Source organism: Miniopterus natalensis, chromosome 2 (genome assembly GCF_054644295.1).
Source record: "Miniopterus natalensis isolate mMinNat1 chromosome 2, mMinNat1.hap1, whole genome shotgun sequence".
In the NCBI taxonomy this organism is placed as follows: domain Eukaryota; kingdom Metazoa; phylum Chordata; class Mammalia; order Chiroptera; family Miniopteridae; genus Miniopterus; species Miniopterus natalensis.
The window spans coordinates 71,076,880-71,099,128 of record NC_142082.1 but is presented as its reverse complement, the minus strand read 5'-3'; the positions used below and the strand labels follow the sequence as shown (position 1 = coordinate 71,099,128).

General features: G+C 38.8%; 1 protein-coding gene across 1 annotated transcript in view; it reads right to left on the bottom strand.

The window, feature by feature from the left end:
• Positions 1–21,617, bottom strand: part of DGKH (diacylglycerol kinase eta) — a 162,400-nt gene extending 140,783 nt beyond the window's left edge. The window contains exon 1 of the mRNA XM_087814316.1: positions 21,426–21,617. Within this exon, the coding sequence (XP_087670442.1) occupies positions 21,426–21,617 (192 nt within the window). The remainder of the gene's footprint in view (positions 1–21,425) is intronic.
• Positions 21,618–22,249: the final 632 nt, after the last annotated feature.

The following is a 22,249-nucleotide window of genomic DNA, read 5'->3' as shown; positions in this document are numbered from 1 at the left end:
TAACTATAAAAACCAATGAGCATTCATCATTCACTGCATGAGGCCTAAGAGAGTCCCCACCTTCAGCTTCCTTAAATTTCAGCTGGTGGCTCCAGCAACCCATAGACATTAATAAGTAACATTTAAGTAGTCTAAACAAGTAGGCAGAAATAATGGGGACTAGCTAACAAATCTTTTAAGGGCTAAACTTCAAGGGGACTTCTGAAGATTTGCAAATTAAGGGAACAGAAAGACAGTACTTTTATTTATAAATTAACAACAGTGCAAAGATAATGATAGTGAAAGTTGAACCAAATCCTTACTGCACTTTAACACTTAGATCTCATATTCAATGATGTCCTTAGTCCCAAGAGACACACTTTCACGATTAAGTAAATATTTTAGTTATAAAGTTCTTTCACTTTAGAACAGTGAGAAACAATGCAGCCTGAAAATTAATATTCTAAACATATTGTCAGACTGGAGAGATTATTATGCTCTTTGAAACACCACAGTAAATTTAAATGTGACAAATTGAAGAAATATGACTTAAAGTAGAAAAAACAAAAAGCAAGACTGAAGCTCACTTTTCCATTTCTCATCTCATTTAATCCTCATAACAACCCAAGAAGATAAATATAATTATCTCAATTTTTAAATTAGGAATCTGAAAACAATTAAAAAAATAAAAATAAATAAAATTAGGAATTTGAGGCTTGAAGGTGTTAGCTAACTCATCTACTATCACACAGCTAGTAAGTATAAGAGGCAGAAAGGCCCAATATGCCTTCAAGACTCAACTTGAGCCCTGGCCAGTGTGATTCAGCAGTTAGAGCATTGGCCCACGCACTGAAGGGCTGGTTCAATTCTCAGTCAAGGACATGTACCTGGGTTGCAGGTTGGATCCCCGGCCCCCGTCAGGACATGTGTGGGAGGCAACTAATTGATGAGTCTCTTTCACACTGATGTTTTTCTCTCTCTGTGTCTCTCTCTTCCCCGCCCCCCCTTCCACACTCTCTTAAAAAATAAATGGAAAAAATATCCTCGAGTGAGGATTAATAACAACAAAAAATTAACTCAAAATGGATTAAAGACTTGAACTCAAGACCTGAAACCATAAAAATCCTAGAAGAAAACATAGGCGGTAAGCTCCTTGACATGTATTGGTGATGAATTTTTTGGATCTGAGACCCAAACAAAGGCAACAGAAGCAAAAATAAACAAGTGGGACTACATCAAACTAAAAAGCTCTGCACAGCAAAGGAAACCATCAACAAAATGAAAGGGTAGCCTACTGAGCAAAGGAAAATATTTTAAGTCACACAGGGGTGGACAAAAGCAGGTTTACAGTTGTGAGTATGTGAAACAGTTTATTCTTGTATTATTATTTATCAGTTATTGTATTATTTTCCATATGAACAACTGTAAAACTACTTTTGCCCACCACTGTATATCTGATAAGGGGTGAATATCCAAAATACATAAAGAACTCATAACTCAATATCACTTATATAAAAGAAATCATAATCTGACTTAAAATGGGCAGAAGATCTAAATAGACATTTTTCCAAAAAGAGACATAAAGATGGCCAACAGATGCCTACCAGGAGTTGCTCAGTTGGTTGAGCGACATCCTGTGTACCAAAAGGCTGCCTGTTCGACTCCTGGCCAGGGCACATACCTGGGTTAACGGGTTCCATCCCAGGTCGGGGCACATACAGAAGGCAACCGATGGATGTTTCTTTCTCACATTAAATTTAAAAAAAAAAAAAAGATGGCCAACAGATACATGGAGATGTTCTCAACATCACTAATCAGCAGGGAAGTGAAAATCAAAACCACAATTAGATATCACCTCACACCTGTTAGAATGGCTAGTATCAAAAAGACAAGATAAAACAATTGTTTGCAAGGATGTGAAGTAAAGGGAACCCTTGTGCACTATTGGCAGAAACGTAAATTGGTGCAGCCACTGTGGAAAACAACAGGGAGGTTCTTCAAAAATTAAAAACACAACTACCATATGATCCAGCAATTCCATTTCAGGGTATTTATCCAAAGAAAACAAAAACACCAACGAAAAAGACATATACAGCATTATTTACAAGAGCCAAGACATGGAAATAACCTAAGTGTCCATCAATGGATGAATGGATAAGGACAATGTGGTATATATACAATAAAATGTTATTCAGTCATTAAAAACAATGAAATCTTGCCATTTGTGACAACATGGAGAGACCTTGAAGGCATTATGTTAAATGAATTAAGTCAGACAGAGAAAAGACAAATACCCTATGATCTCACTTACATATGGAATCTAATAACAAACAAAACAAGCTCATAGATAGAGAATAGATTTGCGGTTTGTGGGGAATGTGGGGGGTGTGATATGGGTGAAGGGCGTCGAAAGGTACAAACTTCCAGTTATAAAATAAATCATGGGGATCTAATGTACAGCATGGTGACTACAGTTAATAATACCGTATTTCATATTTGAAAGTTGCTAAGAGAATAAGTATTTTTTTTAAATATATCTTTACTGATTTCAGAGACAGGAAGGGAGAGGGAAAGAGAGAGAGAGAGAAACATCAATGAAGAGAGAGTAGCTGATTGGCTGCCTCCCGCATGCCCCCCACTGGGGATCGAGCTCAAAACCCCGAGCATGTACCCTGACCAGGAACTGAACCTCAATCTGCTGGATCCTAGGTCAATGCTCAACAGCTGAGCCATGCTGGCAGGGTGAGAGTAAATCTTAATACTCCTCATCACAAGAAAAAAATTTGTAGCCCATGTTAACTAGACTTACTGTGGTCACATTTAAAAATATATACAAGTATTGGATCACTATATTGTACACCTGAAACTAATATGTCAATGATGCCTTGAGAAAAAAATTTAAAAACTGAAAACTGAATAGAACAACAACAAAGAAGATCTCTCAAACTAAAAAAAAAAGTCATTGTGAACACTGAATTGGCAAATAGTGAGCCATAATTCCTAGGGGAAATGCAGGGTTACGTTCCTGTATGCCCTTCCATCAGCTGGTCAATACATGACCTTGTTTTATGTGTATTTCTGTTTAATATATATTGTTGATCCATTAACATTGAACTTAGGGCAATTGCACTATAACTCACATCTGAAAGAAGCTTAGCTAACATAATTTTTCTATAAGGTACTTCTCAGCCTTACAGCTTTCAGGAACTCTAGAAAGCATTTAAGCTTGGGGCCAATTTCAAACACTGAGATCAAAAGAAAGCACAAAAATGTTAAAAATGTCTCACTAAATAGATCACAAAAAGGGCACTTGTGTACTATATGGGAAGGCAGATTGTGACCTGGTTCAGCCTCAGCTGGGGCCATGCACATGCCGCAACTTAAATTTTCCACCACTCTTGTGTGCCCACTAATGATCTCAAAAGCGCCACAAGTATTGATTTTGGAGTTACAAATAAGTAACTTGAGTAGGTGAATTAGCAAATTAGAATCCACAAATAATGAGGCCCCACTATATAAAATGTTAAGTACATGCATGTAGTATTTTTAATGTGCCATGTTACACAATGTCAGCAAGGTGAAGTAAAGGTTGCCAGACCCCTGAAGGTATGACTTCTGACCTCAGAGTGATGCAAAGGCAGCACTTCACTAATATTTGTCATTTGATGTGTGTCATCACTAACCTGGGCCACGTATTTTGTTTTATAATGTCAAAATAAATTTCAATGGTTTCTGCATACACAGCATTTCTAGTAGACATGTTTGTACTGTTTCATGGGCTGAAAGAAGTGAATTTTTCACAATAGTGGTACATTTTCTCAAACAAGCTCCTATTAGTGTTCTGTCAATACATTATAATATGCTAAGTAGTTTTTGTTCAAATAAGTATTAGTAATGCTCCCAACAGCCAAGGTTTTTTATTATGAAAATTTTTAAGAGTTAATGTTTAATTTCTTAAAGAAACTAATTAAAAACCTAGATCAGTTTAATTTAAGTTTAGCTTACAAGCCATATTATTCTATTTACAAATCTGGCAAATTTTAACAACCTTTTTAAGGGTGGTTAAAATGCTTTCTTAGGATTTTATGACCAATATTTAACCCTTTGCTTATAATAAATATTAGGCTATGCAGACTTTTACCTTCTAGTATCTCAATATCTTTATAGTAATCATGTTTATAAGTATGGATGACACCTGTAGAGATTTTTGTTTTTGTTTTTGCTTTTACAGAAATGGTAAATATTAATTATTCCTTTATATAGAAACAGTAATTAATGCATGCTTCTACCTTTGATTATTCCTACAGAAATGCTAAATCCACTTCCAGAAATATGAAGTATTATGCCATCTATTTATCAGATACATTTTATTAATACAAACTGAGTGGTATTTTAATTCTCTTGGTGTATGAGAATTCAAAATTTTTATTTGCATTTTTCTGTAATGAGTTACATCCAAATTTAAAAACTAAATTTTAAGGTTTTATTATTGCAAAGCAAACATGTAACCTGTAAAAAAATTAAAAATAGAAATAAAGAGAAAACACCCAAAATTCCGTAATCCAGTGAGAAACCACTATAGCTCTGTTATCTCCTTTCAAGGGACTCAGAGTCTATATGAGGTATAATTTCTCTCTTCTGCCCAATACATTGTATCTTCCATGTCAACATGATGCAAATTCATTTATTTTTTCACTTATCTACACAGTACATACTGAACACCTTTTGCTTGCCAGGTACTGTGTACCTGATGGAATAGTGATTTTTTTATATAAATATAGAATATGCATTTAACCAATACTTTATTACCGAACATTGTACCATAAAGAAGGAAGGAGAAATAATGTTTCTACTAACATTCGAGTAGTTGGGGAAATTGTTTGCCTTTTGGTTCATGATGAATTTCAATTGTCAGGAGATTCAATGTTTTTTCATTCTGTTTTTTTCTTTAGTGTCACATTTTAAAACTCCCACCAACCCTGAAACTATGCACTTATTTACCTATATTTATTTAGTATTTTTATGATTAGTTTACTCTGAATTTTATCTTCAACCCATCTGGAAACTGGGCAGTCCATAGTGTGAGGTAGGAATTGGTTTTCCAATTTTTTTAACTAAATGGTGAGCCAGTTGCCTCAAGAGGAATTATTGAGTAATCCCTCTTTTCTCCACTCATTTGAAACATTATCTTTATTGGAAAATATATTCTTATATATTAATTGGCAGGTTTCTGGAATTTGTATTCTGTTCTATTGATCTTTCAGTTTATCCCCAATACAAAGCCACATTCATTTTTTTGTAGTTTTGTGCTGTTTAATTACGTCTTATTGGTTAAGGTGCTCTTTCTTACTCTTCCTTTTCAATATGTAACTAGATACTATTTTATGACCTTTCAGATCATTTTAGTAAGTTAGCCAAATTCCAATAGCAAACTGTGTTTGTAATTGTGTGCAATTTACAGATAAATTGGATAAAACTTTTCGCCTTCATTCTAGTAATTTTTGTCCCTCAGCAGTTTGTTTTCTTAATGTTTTCATAGTTTTCTTAATGTTTTACACATTTAAGTTTTCACTTTTATCTCACTAAAGAAAACTTGTAATATTACTTGAGTGTATATTGGGCCATTCCTATGAAGCTTGCTTTATAATTTATTTTAATCGTGGTAAAATACACATAACATAAAATTTACCATTTTAACCATGTTTAAATGTAAAAAATAAAAATAAATGTCCAGTTCAGTGGCATTAAGTACATCTATATTGCTGTGCCATCACCACCAACCATCCACAGAACTCTCTTCACCTTCAAAACTGAAGCTTATACCCATTGAACACTAACTTCCCATCCCCCCTCCCCCAGTCTCTGGAAACCACCATTCTCCTTTTTGCCTATCTGAAGTTAACTAGGTACCTCATACAAGTGGAATCATACAGCATTTATGACTGGCTTTTAGGTTACGTAGCTTAAAGTTTTCAAGGTTCATCCATGTTGTAGCAAAATTTGTTCTTTTTAAAACTGAATAATATCCATTGTGTGTGTGTGTGTGTGTGTGTGTGTGTGTGTGTGTGTGTGTGTGTGTGTACACACACCACATTTTGTTTATCCATTAACCTGTCAATGGACAACTAGAGTTGTTTCTTCCTTTTGGCTCTTGTGAATAATGCTGCTATGAACATGGGTATACAGCTGCTTTACAACTTAAATGTTTTATACAGTGGTACCTCGGTTTTCGAACGCTCTGTGGAGGAACATTTCGGGATACCAACGCTGTAAACCCGTAAGTAAATGCCTCAGTTTTCAAACACACCTCAGGAGTCAAACATCCCACGCGGCTTCCGCTGAGGGCAAGATCCTGAGGCCCAGCTGTCGGCTGCGGATCCCTCGGTTGCCGAACGTTTCAGAACTCAATGGTATTCCGGAACCGATTACATTCGAAAACCGAGGTACCACCGTATATTATGTGCTCATATTGTATTTTAGATGGTTATTTAAAGTGTGCATCATTTCCCAACCTTCATCAGCCTGTAGGTATACGTGAGGTCACAATGAGGACAATAATCCATACTTTACTGCCTGTTCCTCTTACTTGTTCACATAAGACCCCAGTCCTCCTCCTCCACCTAAATATTTCCCAGGGATTGTCTCAGGTAGTATACTCATGGTTTGCCTTGACACAAAAGCGAAGCCCATGCAACTTTCCCCGTTCATTCCAGCCTCTCAATTACACCACACAGACTAGGGTCCCTAGAGGAATAATGCTCTAGAGTGATCTCTTTTTCTGTCCCTTCATTATGTCCGTTCTCCTAACCGATACATAGGAGAATGAAGGAGCTGGTCCAACAAACCAGAGTGCGGCTTCTTTAAGGAGAGGAGAGCAAAGACCATGAATATGCAAATAGTAGTCATTAAGAATTGTGACATATATAGATGATGACAAGAAGTGTTACCAGGGGAAAGTTGAATCTCCTTCAACATCCTTCCCTTCTTACATGGAATCTTAACTAGATTTATGATAAAATCTTCCACTTCCCTACTTATCAAAAGGTTAAAAATGCCCTCAATTTGACCCCCAGGTCCCTCTCTAGCTATTGCTTATTTCTCTCTTCTAAAGAGTTTTAGATGCTGATTTTATTTTAAAGATCAATCCTAGGTATGGAACAGCAATTGTACTCCTTTAATATTACTATAATTACTAGAACCTATTAAGTGCTAATTATGTGCCAGCTACTGTGCTAAAAATGTATTATCTCACAGACGTCATCACAACAACCTACCTGCTGTCTCCGTGACCTCTCTGACGTTTTTCCTGACACTTATTTCCCCCTACCTCACTTTGTTCCACCCACTCTTAAATCCTAACATTTTTGGACTGTCAGGTGTGTTTTCACCTCAGGGCCTTCACATTTGCTTTTCCCTCTGCTTGCTCCACTCATCCTCTAGATACCCTCACAGCTCTCTCCCCAAACAAAAAATAGCTCCAGATACACTGTGCAATCTCAGCTGTTGTCAGAGTCCCCAAGATGTTTTCAGAAGTCCGTGTGAACACTTTTCATAATATCCTAAAATGTACACTTTTTTTTTATCCTCACTTGAAGATATTTTTCCACTGATTTTTTTTTTTTTTTTGGAGAAACATCAACGTGAAAGAGACACATCAATTGGTTGCCTCCCACTTGCGCCCCAACCAAGGCCCAGGATTGAGCCTGCAACCAAAGTTATGTGCCCTTGACCAGTAATTGAACCCGGGACCTTTCAGTCCGCAGGCCAACGCTCTAAACACCATGCCAAACCAGCCAGGGAGGTACACATCATTTTAATATTCTACAATGCACTCATAAAACACTGCACACATATTTCTTAAAAACCTGCTCGTAGAACCATTTTATTAGAGATATGAAGTTGAGAGCCACCGAGAAACATCAGATTTTTCTTTACATATTATTAATTCCCTCTTATCAACTGCACCTGGACAAATAAATATGAACAGCAGATAATCTGAGATTCTGTGATACTTGGAAAGTATTTCAGCAGATGCCCATTTTAACAAGAGGACTGTCTGAAGTACATGCCATTTATTCAGCCTTCAAAAATAGTTTGAATTTTATGACTGGATTATGTCCTAACTGAAACTGTCTTACTGAAATCACCTACAGAAACGCTGCCATGAAGCTGCGGTCAGGATTATATCCAGACCTTACAAGGGAGGGAATTATAAGGCCACTGCCCACTTATGTGTTATGAAATAGGTGAAGGGAGCATTTACTTCATTCCTCAGTGACTCCTGTGGGGAAGACTGACAGAATACATTTCTTTGGGACTTAGAAAAATCTTTTTTCCTGCTAAAATCTAGAGGGCTTTTTCACCAATGACAATAAAAATTTTGTAAATGAGCTTGTTGCTTTGGTTGCCAGGAAACTTGGGGCTACATTTATAACTCATCTTCAAAAACTTACATAAGACCAGAAAGAAAGCACACGACAACCTGCTCTATAGACCAACCTACTAACCTTCCTTTTGGTCTCATAGTCCTATCTGTATTTTACCTAACCTTGATACACAGCACTGAATGTAAACCACTTCAAATATTTTCAGAAATGTAGGGAAATAATAGTATATAAAAATAAATCCGACAGAGAAATAGGAAATAGGGGGCATTCCAGGCCGGTGAAATAGCATGTACAAACACTCAGAGGTAGGACAGTACGTGCCTTACCTTGGGAACAGAGAAGGGTTTGACATAACTGACCATAGGACAGTGACAGAAAACAACTAGAAGACCACAGCACTGACTCTGCCTGGTACACTCTGACATCAGATGTCTGCAAGGCTCAGATCTCTGTTTAAATAGTACCTCATTAAAGAGACCAACCAAAATACTTAAATACTTAACCAAAATACTTAACACACATGCATATACACATACACCACTCCATCACTCCCTCTCCCTTGCCCTGTTTTATTTTCCTTCATTATGCTTATGAACATCTGATATATATTTGTTTATATGTTTATTACCTTCTCTCTCAATAGAAGATAAGCTCTTATAAACAGTGTGTTTTATGTTATTTTGCCATTACAGCTCCTACAATAGTACTCAAATATCGGTTGAATGAACAGACAGGTAATTTAGCATCATACTGAGAAAGACCTACTAAGCCATGCTAAGAAATTTAGACTTTATCCAACTAGTAATGGGCAATGTCTAAGAGTTTATGCAAAATGTATTATGATCATACTTCTCCTTTATAAAGATAACTATAGAAGAGGAATAGAGAATGACCAGAAAGGAAATCCATGGCAAAAATCAAATGATAAAGGTTAAGGGAGGGTTAGGGTAAGCAGCAACAGAAATAAAAAGGGATGAATTCACAACAGATGCATGCAGTAGACAAAGGAAGAGTGTATCATAATAGTTACATCAGACAACAGACAAGTCACCTGATAGCTGAGTGACAAGTTATCTACTCCTTGGTTTCCTTGTTTCTAAAATGGGGATAATAATTGTACCTATCCACTTCTTAGTTTTATTATGAGGATTAAATGAGACATGAACACACAGAATTGACCAAATTTGTTGAATGCTGACTAAGCGCCAAGAGGAAAGGGATCATCTCCTCTGTACTCTGCTGTATCCCCAGGCCCTGACACTCTGCTTACCTATAGTAGGCACTGAATGCATATTTGCTGAAAGCAGATGAGTTCACAAAGATGGTTAGCAAGACAAAAAGTCAAGGTTAACTACAAGGCAAATCTTTCCATGAGATATAAAAGTAGTGAAGCAAAATTTGGCTCAGAAGTGGGGACACTGTGTACATACCTACTCAGTCTGAGAATGTTGAGGCTGAGATGGCTATGGAACTCACTACAGTAAGTGTCTAGTAGGCAAAGGAAACATAGGTCCAAATCTCAGGAGACAGTAGAGCTAGAAAAAGACTGGTACACTCTTTCTGGTAACTGAAGCCTAATTTAATGGATCAGATCAACTAAGGAAAACACAAATTGAGTAAGAAGAAGAATCCTAGGAAACAGAAACATTTAGCAGTAGCAAAAGGAATCAAGGATAGAGAGTGAGAGGCAGTAAAACGGGAAAATAAGAATAGAAACTTAAACCTTGAAAGCAAAAGAGGAAGACGTGAGAGGGGGAAAAAGGGGGTCATTAGTGTCAAAATTGGCAAGAAATACAGTTAAGTGAAAACTAAAAAGAGACCACTGGATTTTAGTAATTAGATCACTAGGTACCCTTGCAAAAGTTTTCATGAAGCAGTTGGGGCAAAAGCCAGATTGTGTGGATTGAGGAGAAAATAGGAGTTGAGGAAGGGAAGATTGGGAAATATAAGGAAGATCATTTCTAGATAAAGATTTGGCCATGGAAGCACCTAAAAGCCTACCTGGCCAATTATTTCCACTGCCACCTCCAAGTGGTCATTCACTGACCCTTGTAACATACATTACTCCAGAAATAAGGTAGTGGTTTGCTGTTTCATTGGAGGCACATGATATCTCTTTTAAAAACAGATTTCTTATTTAGAGTAGGTTATAATAGTTTTATCAAGTCTTTTAAATAGTCAAGAAAGGGTGGAGGTCTATATAGCCTACTGATTAAAATCACCAAATTGAGTAAGACTATCTTCACTGCACCTGGAGTATGGGTTTTCATTATTCAGAAATAAATGAGTTATCAGTTATTCCTGATACCAGTTTTAAATTGGTATAAACCCTTCATGGTAGCAAAGACATTTTTTTTAATTACAAAATACCGATGTGTAAAAATATTAGTTTTTTTCTTTTTTCAATATTTTGAATATTTTCAATCACATAGAAAAGTTGAATGAATTATATAATGGACACTCATATACCCAGCACCTATATTCTATGATTAGCATTTTTATACATTTGATTCACCGCATATCTGTCCATTTGTCCATCCCTATATAATTCATCCAAACATGGTACATATTCCTCTGTCCTTTATTTCCTGCAAATTGGCAGATGGATCCAGCAGCTTAATCAGATTCAGGTTTGATCTCTTTGGCGAAATAAGGTAGTGGTTTGTTGTTTCATCATGAGGCATATAGTATGTCTTTTAAAAGCAGATTTCTTATTTAGATCAGGTTATAATAGTTTTATCAAGTCTTTTAAAAAGTCAAGAAAGGGCAAGGTCTATATATCCTACTGATTATTTAAAAGACACATTATTCAGGCCCAGCCGGGCATGGCTCAGCGGTTGAGCATCAACCTAGGATCCAGGCGATCGGTGTTCGATTCCCGGTCAGGGCACATGCCCGGGTTGTGGGCTCAATCAATGACTCTCTCATCATTGATGTTTCTATCTCTCTCTCCCTCTCCTTTCCTCTCTCTGAAATCAATAAAGATATATTTAAAAAAAAAAAGACACATTATTCAGAAATAAATGAGTTATCAGTTATTCCTGATACCAATTTTAAATTGGTATAAATCCTTTATACCAATTTTTAAACATAATTATAATAATGAGAGCATACTGTGCATTTCTTTAATCCTCATTACTACCTACGAGGCAGGGATCACTATATCCATTTTGCCAGTGAGAAATCTGAAGTTCAGAGAGATGAAGTGTATTGGTCAGAGTACACTAACTGCTGTTAGCAAACGATGTCCAAAGCTCAAGGGCTTAATACAATAAAGGCCTCTATTTCCCTCTTGTGTCCCACACAATCCAATGTGGTTTGAGGGCAGGAGCATAGAAGCTCTGCTCCATGAAGTCATTCGGGGTTCCGAACTCCTCCCACTGCACAATCTACATCTAGTGGGCAGGTAAGAGAAGAGACAGAAAATGGACAGTCCCACATAGGGCTTTAGAGGCCAAGTGGCAAACATCACTCCCACTCACATTCCACTGGCCTGAACTCAGTTATTCCACTGGCCTGAACTCAGTTACATAACCCCACCTATCTGCAAGAGGAAAATGAAGTCTAAAGGTAGACCAGGAAGAACAGAACAGACACTGATGGGCACAGCATTTTCTGTAACACGTAACATGACTAAGGTCACCTAATAGTATATGAAAGACCTGAGAAGCAAATACAACTCTACTAACTATTCCAAGGAACTCTGCTATTCTATGCTGCTTTTATTTCATTTCATTAAACCCAACCCTCAATTTTAGTATTTCTCCAAATGATGACAATGAATGGTTATAGAGTGTATGTGTGTTTGTGTGTATTTTTCATCTATCTTTTATTGTCTGTCCTGCAATTCCCCTTTTCAAGTCAGTGGTTTTGTCTTCTGAGGTGCTTACACATAGACATAAAATTGGGGATCCCTTGGATCCCTGCCCATGCTATGGAATGCATGAACCCCTACCAAGAACTCTTCTCTAAAGTAACTTACTTTTGGCACAATCAACTTACTCCCCACTTTCTACCTGCTCCCCTACACATACCCCACCCCCACTTCAGCCCCACTGACCTCTTCCTCATTGTAGCTTCTGTCTCTTGGTGTTTGCAGATGCTGTTCCTTCTGCCTAGACTGCTTTTCCCCCAAAGGTCTGCACGGCTCATTCCCTCAAAATCATGCTCAGCTGTCACCTTCTCAGGAAGACCTTCCCCTTCCTACCTCACTGCCACTCCCATTCATGCTTTATTTTTCTCTGTAGCACTTCTCACCTTCTAACATATTATATATTTTACATATCTCTGAGTTTATAAATTCTTCTTGCATTAAAATGTGAGGTACATAACAGCAGAGGTTTTTGTCTATTTAGGGGGTTCTTTAATAGCTCTATCCCTAGCACCTATGACAGTCCCTGGAACACCATAAATCTTTTTGAATGAAATGAAGGGCAACAAAGGAGTAAAAAAGAGAAGCAGCACAAGGGTAGATACATGGTACTGGGAGTTTTCTAGTTCTGAAGCTGATTCATGGGGGCTCGCTATGCTTTACAAATTTATATACATATTACATACTCATATATATAAAATATTATAAAATAACTTTAAAATTCTATACAAGTTATACAAATAACCCAACTCAAAACAGTATGCCTGCTCAGGTACACACCTTGGCACCTTTTCTAATCTAAATAAAAGTGAAATGGAGAAAGCTGGGCCAAAAAAAATGTCAATTCCTTAGCTAGTTAAAAAGAAATTTCACTCATAGTCTTTCTTCAACCATGCCTTAATAGGCCAAATGGAAAATTACTTTATATAATTCTTTTTAACACCTTTAAATATCATGACCTTTTAAAAATAGCATCTTACCTTATGGAAGTGAAACTAGGGGTTTTCTTTGAAAATCTATGTGAGGGGTTCAAACCCTATAAGGATTTCTTCTAAATGTGCACTAAGCACGTTTTCCAAGAATTTCATGATTTTCCTAACAGTAATTAAAACTAATATAAATTTCAACTGAAATTATTTATTCCAAAATTCACTTTTCAAACAGACTCAAACATGTCACAAAAAGCATGGGATACAAATGCAAAAAGGCATTACGGAATCTAAAACACTGGTGAGAGACATGCTCACAGATTTAAAAAGTTAATAAAGGGCAGGGTAGGAAGGAGGAGAAAGGGAAGGAAGAGAAGAAGGGAAGTGAATTTAAGGGAGAGAAGGAGGGCAGGCAGGAGCAGGGAGGGAGGGAGGCAAACAGAAGTAAAGAGACTGCCTGCACACATCCATACTTGTACACTGTAGATGTAAAGCTTCAAAACCCAGGAAGCTTATGGGACTACTGAAAGAAGCCTCTGGAACCCATCCAATGTATCCACTGTGCCAAGGGATAATGGTACAGGAGTTAGAAGTCCTGCTTTTGAGTTCCCGCCCTGCCATTTACTCAGCAGACAGTCAAACTCAGAGTTTTTTCATTTGTAAAACTCAGATAATTTCGCACCAGTGTTAGATAAAATCATGTATATAAAAATGCTATGTAAACAATAAATGCTAAATAGAAAGGTATTTTCAAATGTCTGACATAAATGCTCTAAGCTTATAAAAAAATGATTTATTATAATAAATTATATTCTGGTGGTTTGAAAATGTCCTGGTATTCAAACAGCACAGTGAGAAGATTAGAGATTCCAGCTCCACACATGATGAAGTTAATCTTACTTCCTTGGTATAAAACAAGAGCCTAATAATTATTCAAATATCCTCATAACAAAAAGTACAGGGGAGAAAATAATTACCATGTATGTTCATTTGAAAAAATAAACAACAATCTAAAATAAAACAATGTATACTGAATCTGAAATTAAGGCTATTATCAATAATGGTTATTGATAATGTGAAGCCACTTAACCAAGTCAAAAATACAAATGTGTTTTCAAGTAACTAAATGTTCACAGTGAAAAATACTTGGTACCCAACAAGACAAAACAAATTTGCCTGGGGAAAATATAATGTTCTAACATGTTATGGTCTTTTTTAAAAGTCTATTTTTAAACATAAAACAAACTCTCTTTAATTAAAACCTTTGCTTATAAACACATTTCCTGAGTAAGTAAAGCCTAACAAATCCAATATGAGTGAAACATTGTACCCTGGAAACAGAAAGGAGCCCCAAGTCACTTACGATAGTAGTTTCACATAACCTTTCATCAACTCCCACCACAATAGCAAACATACAACCTTAAACTAAGTGAAAGCATTCTAAATTTAGATACTTTCAAATAATGCATCTTAAGTTATATGTAAAGGTTTAGTAAATTATTTATTATGTCTCTTATCTTTAATAATGGGATATCATGTTTAACTGGCAATGAAAATGGAAAGAAAGCTGTTATACCATATATTACTGTACCAAGACTCAAAGTTTCCAGTCTATATTTAGTTCACATTAAAATGGAAGCAAAGACGCAAACCACGCTAAAAATAAAATGTTCTACAAAGATGAGATTTTTAAATGGATTGAAATCTAGCTTTATTTGGTCCCTTAAATGCTGATTGCATTTAGCAGCACCTTAACTCCGCAGCGCTGTGCAAACCTAATTTTCCATCGTCAAGAACAGGGGTCAGCAAACTACCTCCCATAAGCCAAATCTATGGGCATATCCTTCTGACACCTAATTTTGTATAGCCACAAGCTAAGAAGGTTTTTACATATTTAAATGGCTTTTTAAAAAACCATATTTCTTAATACATGAAAATTTTATGAATTCAAATTTCAGTGTCCTTAAAGTTTAATTAGAACACAGCCACACTTACTCACTGAAGTGCAGTCTATGGCTGATTTGGCACAACAGTAGAACTGAGTCCTTTGACACAGATTAAATTTATGGCCTGCAAAGTTGCAAATATTTACTATCTGGCCCTTGACAGAAAAAGCTAGCCAACTTCTGCCCTAGATGGATGTTAGTTATTCTTATTTTCCAATATACCTTCCTGCTCATCACCTATCAAAATGTAAAAGTTCCTACTTGCTTCCCATATCATATTTAGTTTCTGAACAATGAACCTGTCAATATTACGTTATTTGCACGTCTTAACAATCTTCTGGCCATGTCTGGGTTTCTCATCCTATTTGGATCATTACCTAATCCAATGATTCCACCCAGGACTGTGGGCTAAAGTTTTAAATAATATTTTCTAACCTGTGCTGATTCTGTGTTAAATGCTGGATGTGAGCCATTATGACCCACTAATGGGCTGCCACCTACAATTCGAAAAACTTTGATCAAGTTTTCTCCAGTCTACCTCCTGTAGTTTATAAGGATATTTTTTATTGATTTTTAGAGAGAGAGGATGGGAGGGAGGGAGGGAAATACCCATATGAGAGAGACGCATCAATTGGTTGCCTCCAACATGTGCCCCTACCAGGCCAGGGATGGGACCTGCAACCCAGGTACGTGCACTTGACCAGGAATCAAACACAGGACCCCAGTCAACTGGCCAACACTCTAACCACTGAGAAACACCAGCCAGGGCAAAAGAATGTTTTAATTGTACAAATTGCATGTAACTTTTCTCTAGTCCACTTTACCTACAGTTTATGATAAAAGACAATGTTTTAATTGCACAAATTGCATCTCATAAAACAGTGAAAATACAAATCAATATTTCCATATACTGCCTTACCATGAAAGTACAAGAGCCCTGGCCAGTGTTGCTCAATGGTTAGAGCATCAGCCCACAGACCTAAGGGTCACGGGTTCGATTGCTGGTCAAGGGCACATACCTTCTATCCCTGGCCGTAGTCAGGGCACTTGCAGGAGGCAACCAATGGATGTGTCTCTCTCACATCCATATTTCTCTCTCTCTCTCCTCTCTACTCCCTTCTACTCTCTCTAAAAAAAAAAAAAAAAAAAAAAATGGAAAAAATATCCTTGGGTAAAGATAACAACAACAACAAAGTACAAGCGTTTATTCATACATCCTTTATGTTAAATTAAAACCAAGGTACTAATTGAAAAATGTGGTGATTTTTCTTTTTTTAATTTTTTTATTTTGAGAGTATGTTTATTAAAGCTGGGACGGAGAAACAATGAAGGGCCTAGGATAGAAGCAGCAGCAGGAGAGAGACTAGGCAGAGCTGCTTTGGCTCTCTAGAAACGTTAAGGGAAAGAAGTGAGCCAAGGCGGGGCTGCTGTCAGCTCACTGGAGAGTCAGAGAAAAGGGGGCCTTGGGGACAGGTTCAGGGAGTCAGTCCAGGACCAGCTGCAGCTGCCCACTGCTCCCCTGGCTGCAAGTCTCCAGGGGTCCCTTAGAGTTTAGGAGATGCATGCCTGTGGGGGAAGAAGAGGGAGAAGGGAGAGCTTGCCGATTATTCTTTTCTTAATGTGCTTAAAGAGATGTCTTAATCTATGTATAATGTTGCAAAGTTCTGAAGAGCTTTCTAGTGTTTAGGTAAGTTTTACCTAAATTTAGACTTATTTATGGACATTAGAAATTAACTGTAGAAAGGCATATAAATGTCAAAAAAAATAAATGAGACCATAATAAACTCAATTATGAGGTATTTTTGACACATGAAGCTTCAAGACATTGACAGACATGAGTCAATGTCAGAAAATGTCATTGAGATGCGCCCATTTGTTTATATTTACCTTATGATGGGTAAACAAATCCTAGTCCATAAACCCAACCAAGGTTCCTCCAGCCATCCCTGCAAAATTAAAGGCTACAGTATTCATGGGTGAGCAAAAGGCAAACAAAACCTCCTTTACATTCATGTTCAAAATCAAGCTGGTCTGAGTTTGTATTAGCGTTGTTTCAGAGTGTCTCATTCTCAGGACATACTGGTGAAATTCTCTACAACTGTAAGTCAGAAGGTAAATCAACCGGCTGAGGACAGGATTAAGACTTTAGGAGTAACAGCTAAGGGTAAAGACAGAGAAAGAGATATGACAAGTTACAGTTCCCTCTGCCTACCCACATCAGCACTATTTCCACTTTTGTATATAAGTGATTTTTCCCCCTGCTGGGGAAATAGAGGCAGCCATAAAATGATTTCGTGTTTAGCACCTGGGTAGCTAGATGAGCTTACCTGAAATTCCACTAAGCTGATATAGAGAAAAAGAAATCAAGTGAAAAATAGTAGAAAGGACACCAAAGACAAAGAAACCAGGGGGAAAAATGGAAAATGAAGAGACATATACAGGGTTATCCAAAAAAAAGTATACACACACTTTGAATAATTATAAAGGTAGTGTTTATTAAAATACATTTCATTTTCAAAATTGAGCTATCAGCTGTTAAATTGGGAGGAAACCCTGTATAATACGGGGATGTGAGGAGGGTACTATAAAGTACTAATTTTAAAAACGTGCCAGTCTTATCCCTTACTTAAAAAGTCATCATATCCACTGCAAAAAAACACCCTGTGATTAGTGTTGTCCTAAAATAACTCCTATTTCTTTCCACAGAGAGCTGGTTAATTAAATGATATACTATGTTGGATTGTACCATATGAGGTTTCCTATTTTTGACCTTTTCCAGCTTTATTGAGATATTAACTGACAAATTAAATTATATATACTTAAAGTATACAATGTGATAATTTGATAGACATATACATTGTGAAATATTACCACAATTAAGTTAATTAACACATCCATCACCTCAGTTACCTTTTGTGTGTGTGTGTTGAGAATGCTTAAGATCTATTCTCTTAGCAAATTTCAAGTATACAATACAGTATTATTAACTATAGTCACTATTCTGTACATTAGATCCCCAGAATTTATTCATCTAACAACTGAAGGTTTGTACTCTTTGACAGACATCTCCCCACCAATCACCATTCTACTTTTGACCATTTTTGGCCTACTGACATAGCAACTGCACTTATTTCAACCTAACATAATGGAATACTTTGCCATCATTAAAGAGAAATGATCTCTACATTGTATCTCCAAACAAATAAGACATAGGATATGTACAGAATGTTTCCACTTATAGTTTTTATTTTTTTATTTTTTAAAATTCTTTTATTTTTTAAAATATGTCTATTGATTTCAGAGAGAGGAAGGGAGAGGGAGAGAGAGAGAGAAATATCAATGATGACAGAGGGTCATTGATCAGCTGCCTCCTGCCTGCCCCCTGACAGGGGATTGAGCCTGAATCCGGGGTATGTGCCCTGACCAGGAATCCAACCAAGATCTCCTGGATCATAGGTCGATGCTCAACCTCTGAGCCACGCCGGCCGGGCCCATTAGTAGTTTTTAAAGAAATATGTGTGTGCACATAAAAATTTTCTAGAAGCACACCAAGAAAACATCCTCTGAGATGGAGACTAGAAGGTCTGGGGTGAGGGGGAGATTGTTTTTCACTGATACCCTCCAATCACCAAATACCCTCTCCTACTGTTTGAATGTCTTATTATATGCATGAATTACTTTTTCACTTAAGAAGTCTGGACACTTTTCAAATGCCACATTACATTAAGTTTCTTTACTGACATTCAAACTATTTAAAACAACCAGTATTTACAACAAAAAAACATTTCAAATAAGGTAATTAAAGTTAGTGGCCTTTTTTCACTCCAAACCTAAACTAGATACCAAACAGCTTTAGGACCCTAAGGATCTTAAAGGCAACTAAAATAAGCACTATGTTTTAACAATAATATCCATATATGTAAAGCATTATATGTAAGTATGTAATACGTATAGTCATTCATTTAAGAACTTCTCTCTATCTGTAACTCACTCTGCTGTAGGTCCTCTGCACACCTATGCATAAATGCTTTATAAAGAGCATATATGTGCATATGTATATAAACCTGTATCTGTGTGTGTAGGTATGTGTCCATGTGCCACACACACCATCCTAGGCCACTACTCAACCAGGATCAAAGATGCAACTAGTAATCACAACCTGTCAAACCTGGTGGTCCCACGGTCTATATTCAGGAGGTGGGAGCAAGAACTGCTACTGCTGTCTTAAAAATCACTACACCTTGAGCTAATCCTGGGGCCTCTTCTCCTCCAGGATCTCTCAATCTTACATATCTGTGGAGGGGATCAAGTTTCTAAAGATCTTCTCCTTTAACTATTATCTGGATCATCATCGAAGACTGGGAACCAATATTAAATTTAGCAGCTCTCATTCTATGAATTCCGTCACTGCCCTCACCCTCTTCCCTGAGAATCAGTATACAGTGCTAAAGAAATGTAACTGATGAGATCTGTAGCATATATGAACAATCTGGATTGGGGGATGGGCAAGGCAGGGAGGCTGAGGCTCACTGATCTCAGCAGTTTTAGACCCTGACCTCAGGTGTTTGTATATGAAAATGCTGATTAACTTACATGCACTTATATGAGCTAGAACAAAATGCAGAATTTCTGAAATTACACACATCTTGGAAAATTTAAGAAACATTTCATTTAATGATCACTAATGATCTATATTTATGGCAAAATGTATGTGCTCAATATTTTTATCAGAAAATTAAATGAAAAAACTAGCAATAAATGTGCTTTTTGAATTCACTTAGTCTCAATAAACATGTTTTACCCCAAACCATAGTATCAAATTTAAAGAATACAACCTTAGCTATTACCATGAGTTCGTGAAATCTACAAAGGATAGTGGTACTCCCAACAAATTTTTGTTTGACTTTATTCAATTCAAATTAGAGCTATCTCTGAATTTTCTTTCAAACTGTATAAATTTACTGGATAATCTTGATATAAGTATGCATGGAATTTTAACCATTTTGTATAAATATATAAAATACACTATTTTTAAAAACCTGCCACTTTGCCCATTATTAACAGTTTTATGAACTTTTAAAAAAATTAAGATTTCAAATGTTAAAGGCACTGTTAGGAAAGTTCCTATTTTGGTTAGCCTTTATCTTCTAAAAACAAACCCCACAGCCTTAATTTAACACCAATGATATAAAATTCAAAAGTGTCACTATTAAAAGGAATTACAACATGTGCTCTTAAAAAATGACTAAAGCAATCCTTTACTTTTTACTAACCACCATATTAACAGTTATGTGTGTGCTTACACTTAATTATTTTAGAAAAAAAGGAGGCAGGCTAATACAAACCTCAGTCCATAGGCATATAATACGAGTTATATTTTCATATAGCGGTCTACTGACCTTAGAAAACAAATTCTCATAAAAATACGGAATAAGTTAACTTTTGCAAATTTATTTTTAAAGATCACAGACCTAACGGTTTTATTAGTTCACTTTTCAAATTCCTCACTCAAGTCTCCCACTGACAACAGACTTTCCAAGTGATAGTTTTTAAACTATAATGAAAATTAGAACATATAAATAACCAGTCGTAAGCATCCGTTCTGTATACGTTCAGGATCAAATGAAAACTCTCAACTTCAAGCTCTCACAGATCAACAAGAGTAACACATCATGCTAAGCTCTATATAATACAAAGAGCTTAATTTCCATTGTTAAAAATAACCACGGGTACGTTGGTAAAATCTGAATGAACTATGCACTTAGCGGGAAATGACGACGGGAGAGCGTGGCCGGCTGCTCTCCGGCCGCACCGGGCGCGGATAACCGCGAGCATCGCTGGCCAGCGGCGTGCTCGGGGCTCCCGCTTCCAAGCCGCAGCAGGAGACAAGGGGGTGCCCGGTGTCACCTGCCCACCACCCCCTCAGAGTGGGCCAGGGAAGGGGCCGGCTGCCGCCCGCACTCCTCTCACTGAGCAACGCACACGCTCTACTGAACCTTCGCTCGGCCGGGAGCGCGAAAAATAGAACATTCCTCTAAAGTTCCCTGAGTGGGAACTCTCAGCAGCGCCTCTGCTTTTTCCCACGCTCTCGCAGAGCCGCCGCTCAGCGTCTCCCCCACCTCTGCCCGCCGGGCTCCCCAGGAGACCCCCGGCCGCCTCCCGCCGGCCGCCGGGAACGCCGCCCGGCCGCGCAGCACCCGGTTCCCTCGGCCCCGCCCCACTCCCGGCCCCGCGCCCCGGCATCGCCCGGCGCGCTCCCCGCGCCCTCTCCCCGCCGCGCCCCGCCCCCCGCGCTCCCCGCAGGCCGCCTCACCTTGGTCCGGAGCTGCCCCGAGGTGGACACTTTGCGGATCAGTTTCTGGGGTCCTTCTTGCTCCGCTTCGCTGTCGGACGAGTCCTCTCCGGGCCCCGCCGAGGCAGCCGCGGGGGTGCCCACGGCGCCGGCCCCGGCGGCTGCTCCTCCCGCGGCTCCCGGAGGGTGGTGCTGGCCGCCGGCCCCGGCCATGCTCTCCGACTCCTGCGGGGACACAGCACCCCCGGCGGGGGCGGCGGCGGTGGTCAGAGGGTGGGCTCCGCCGTAGCCCGGCCCGGAGCCCCGCGCCCCGCGGCCGCCGCCATCTTCCGCTCCCCCGGGGGCCGCGGCGGGGGAAGGGTCTGAGGGGTCGGGCCCCTCCCGCCAGGGCCGCCGGGGCCGCTGCGCACCCCCCTCGGGATGGGTGGGGGTCCTGACCCAGAGCACTACCAGCGCGGGCGGAGAGGACGCGAGGGACAGAGGGGCCGGGACGGTCTCCCGCTGCTCCCGGGGTCCGGAGCCTCCAGGACGGACGTGAGCGCCGGAGGACCAGAAACCCCCGCAGCCAACCCCCGAAAGCCCGGCAGCGGCGATGCCACCCTCCTTCGGCTCCTGGGCAGCAGAGCAAGAACGGCCCCTAGAGTAGAGGGAGCCTAGTTTCCTCCTGACTCCCCTGGATGCACCCCGCCACCTCCCGGACCCAGAATCTCCCCAGAGACTTGGGCCTCCCCTCGCAGCCCCTCTAAATAAGAGTTCCCTCCGCACCCGAGATGCGAGGACGCTCGCTGGCCCGGGTCTGTCTCACGACCCCCAGCTTTCCCCCCGGCCGCACCTCTCCGCCCCTG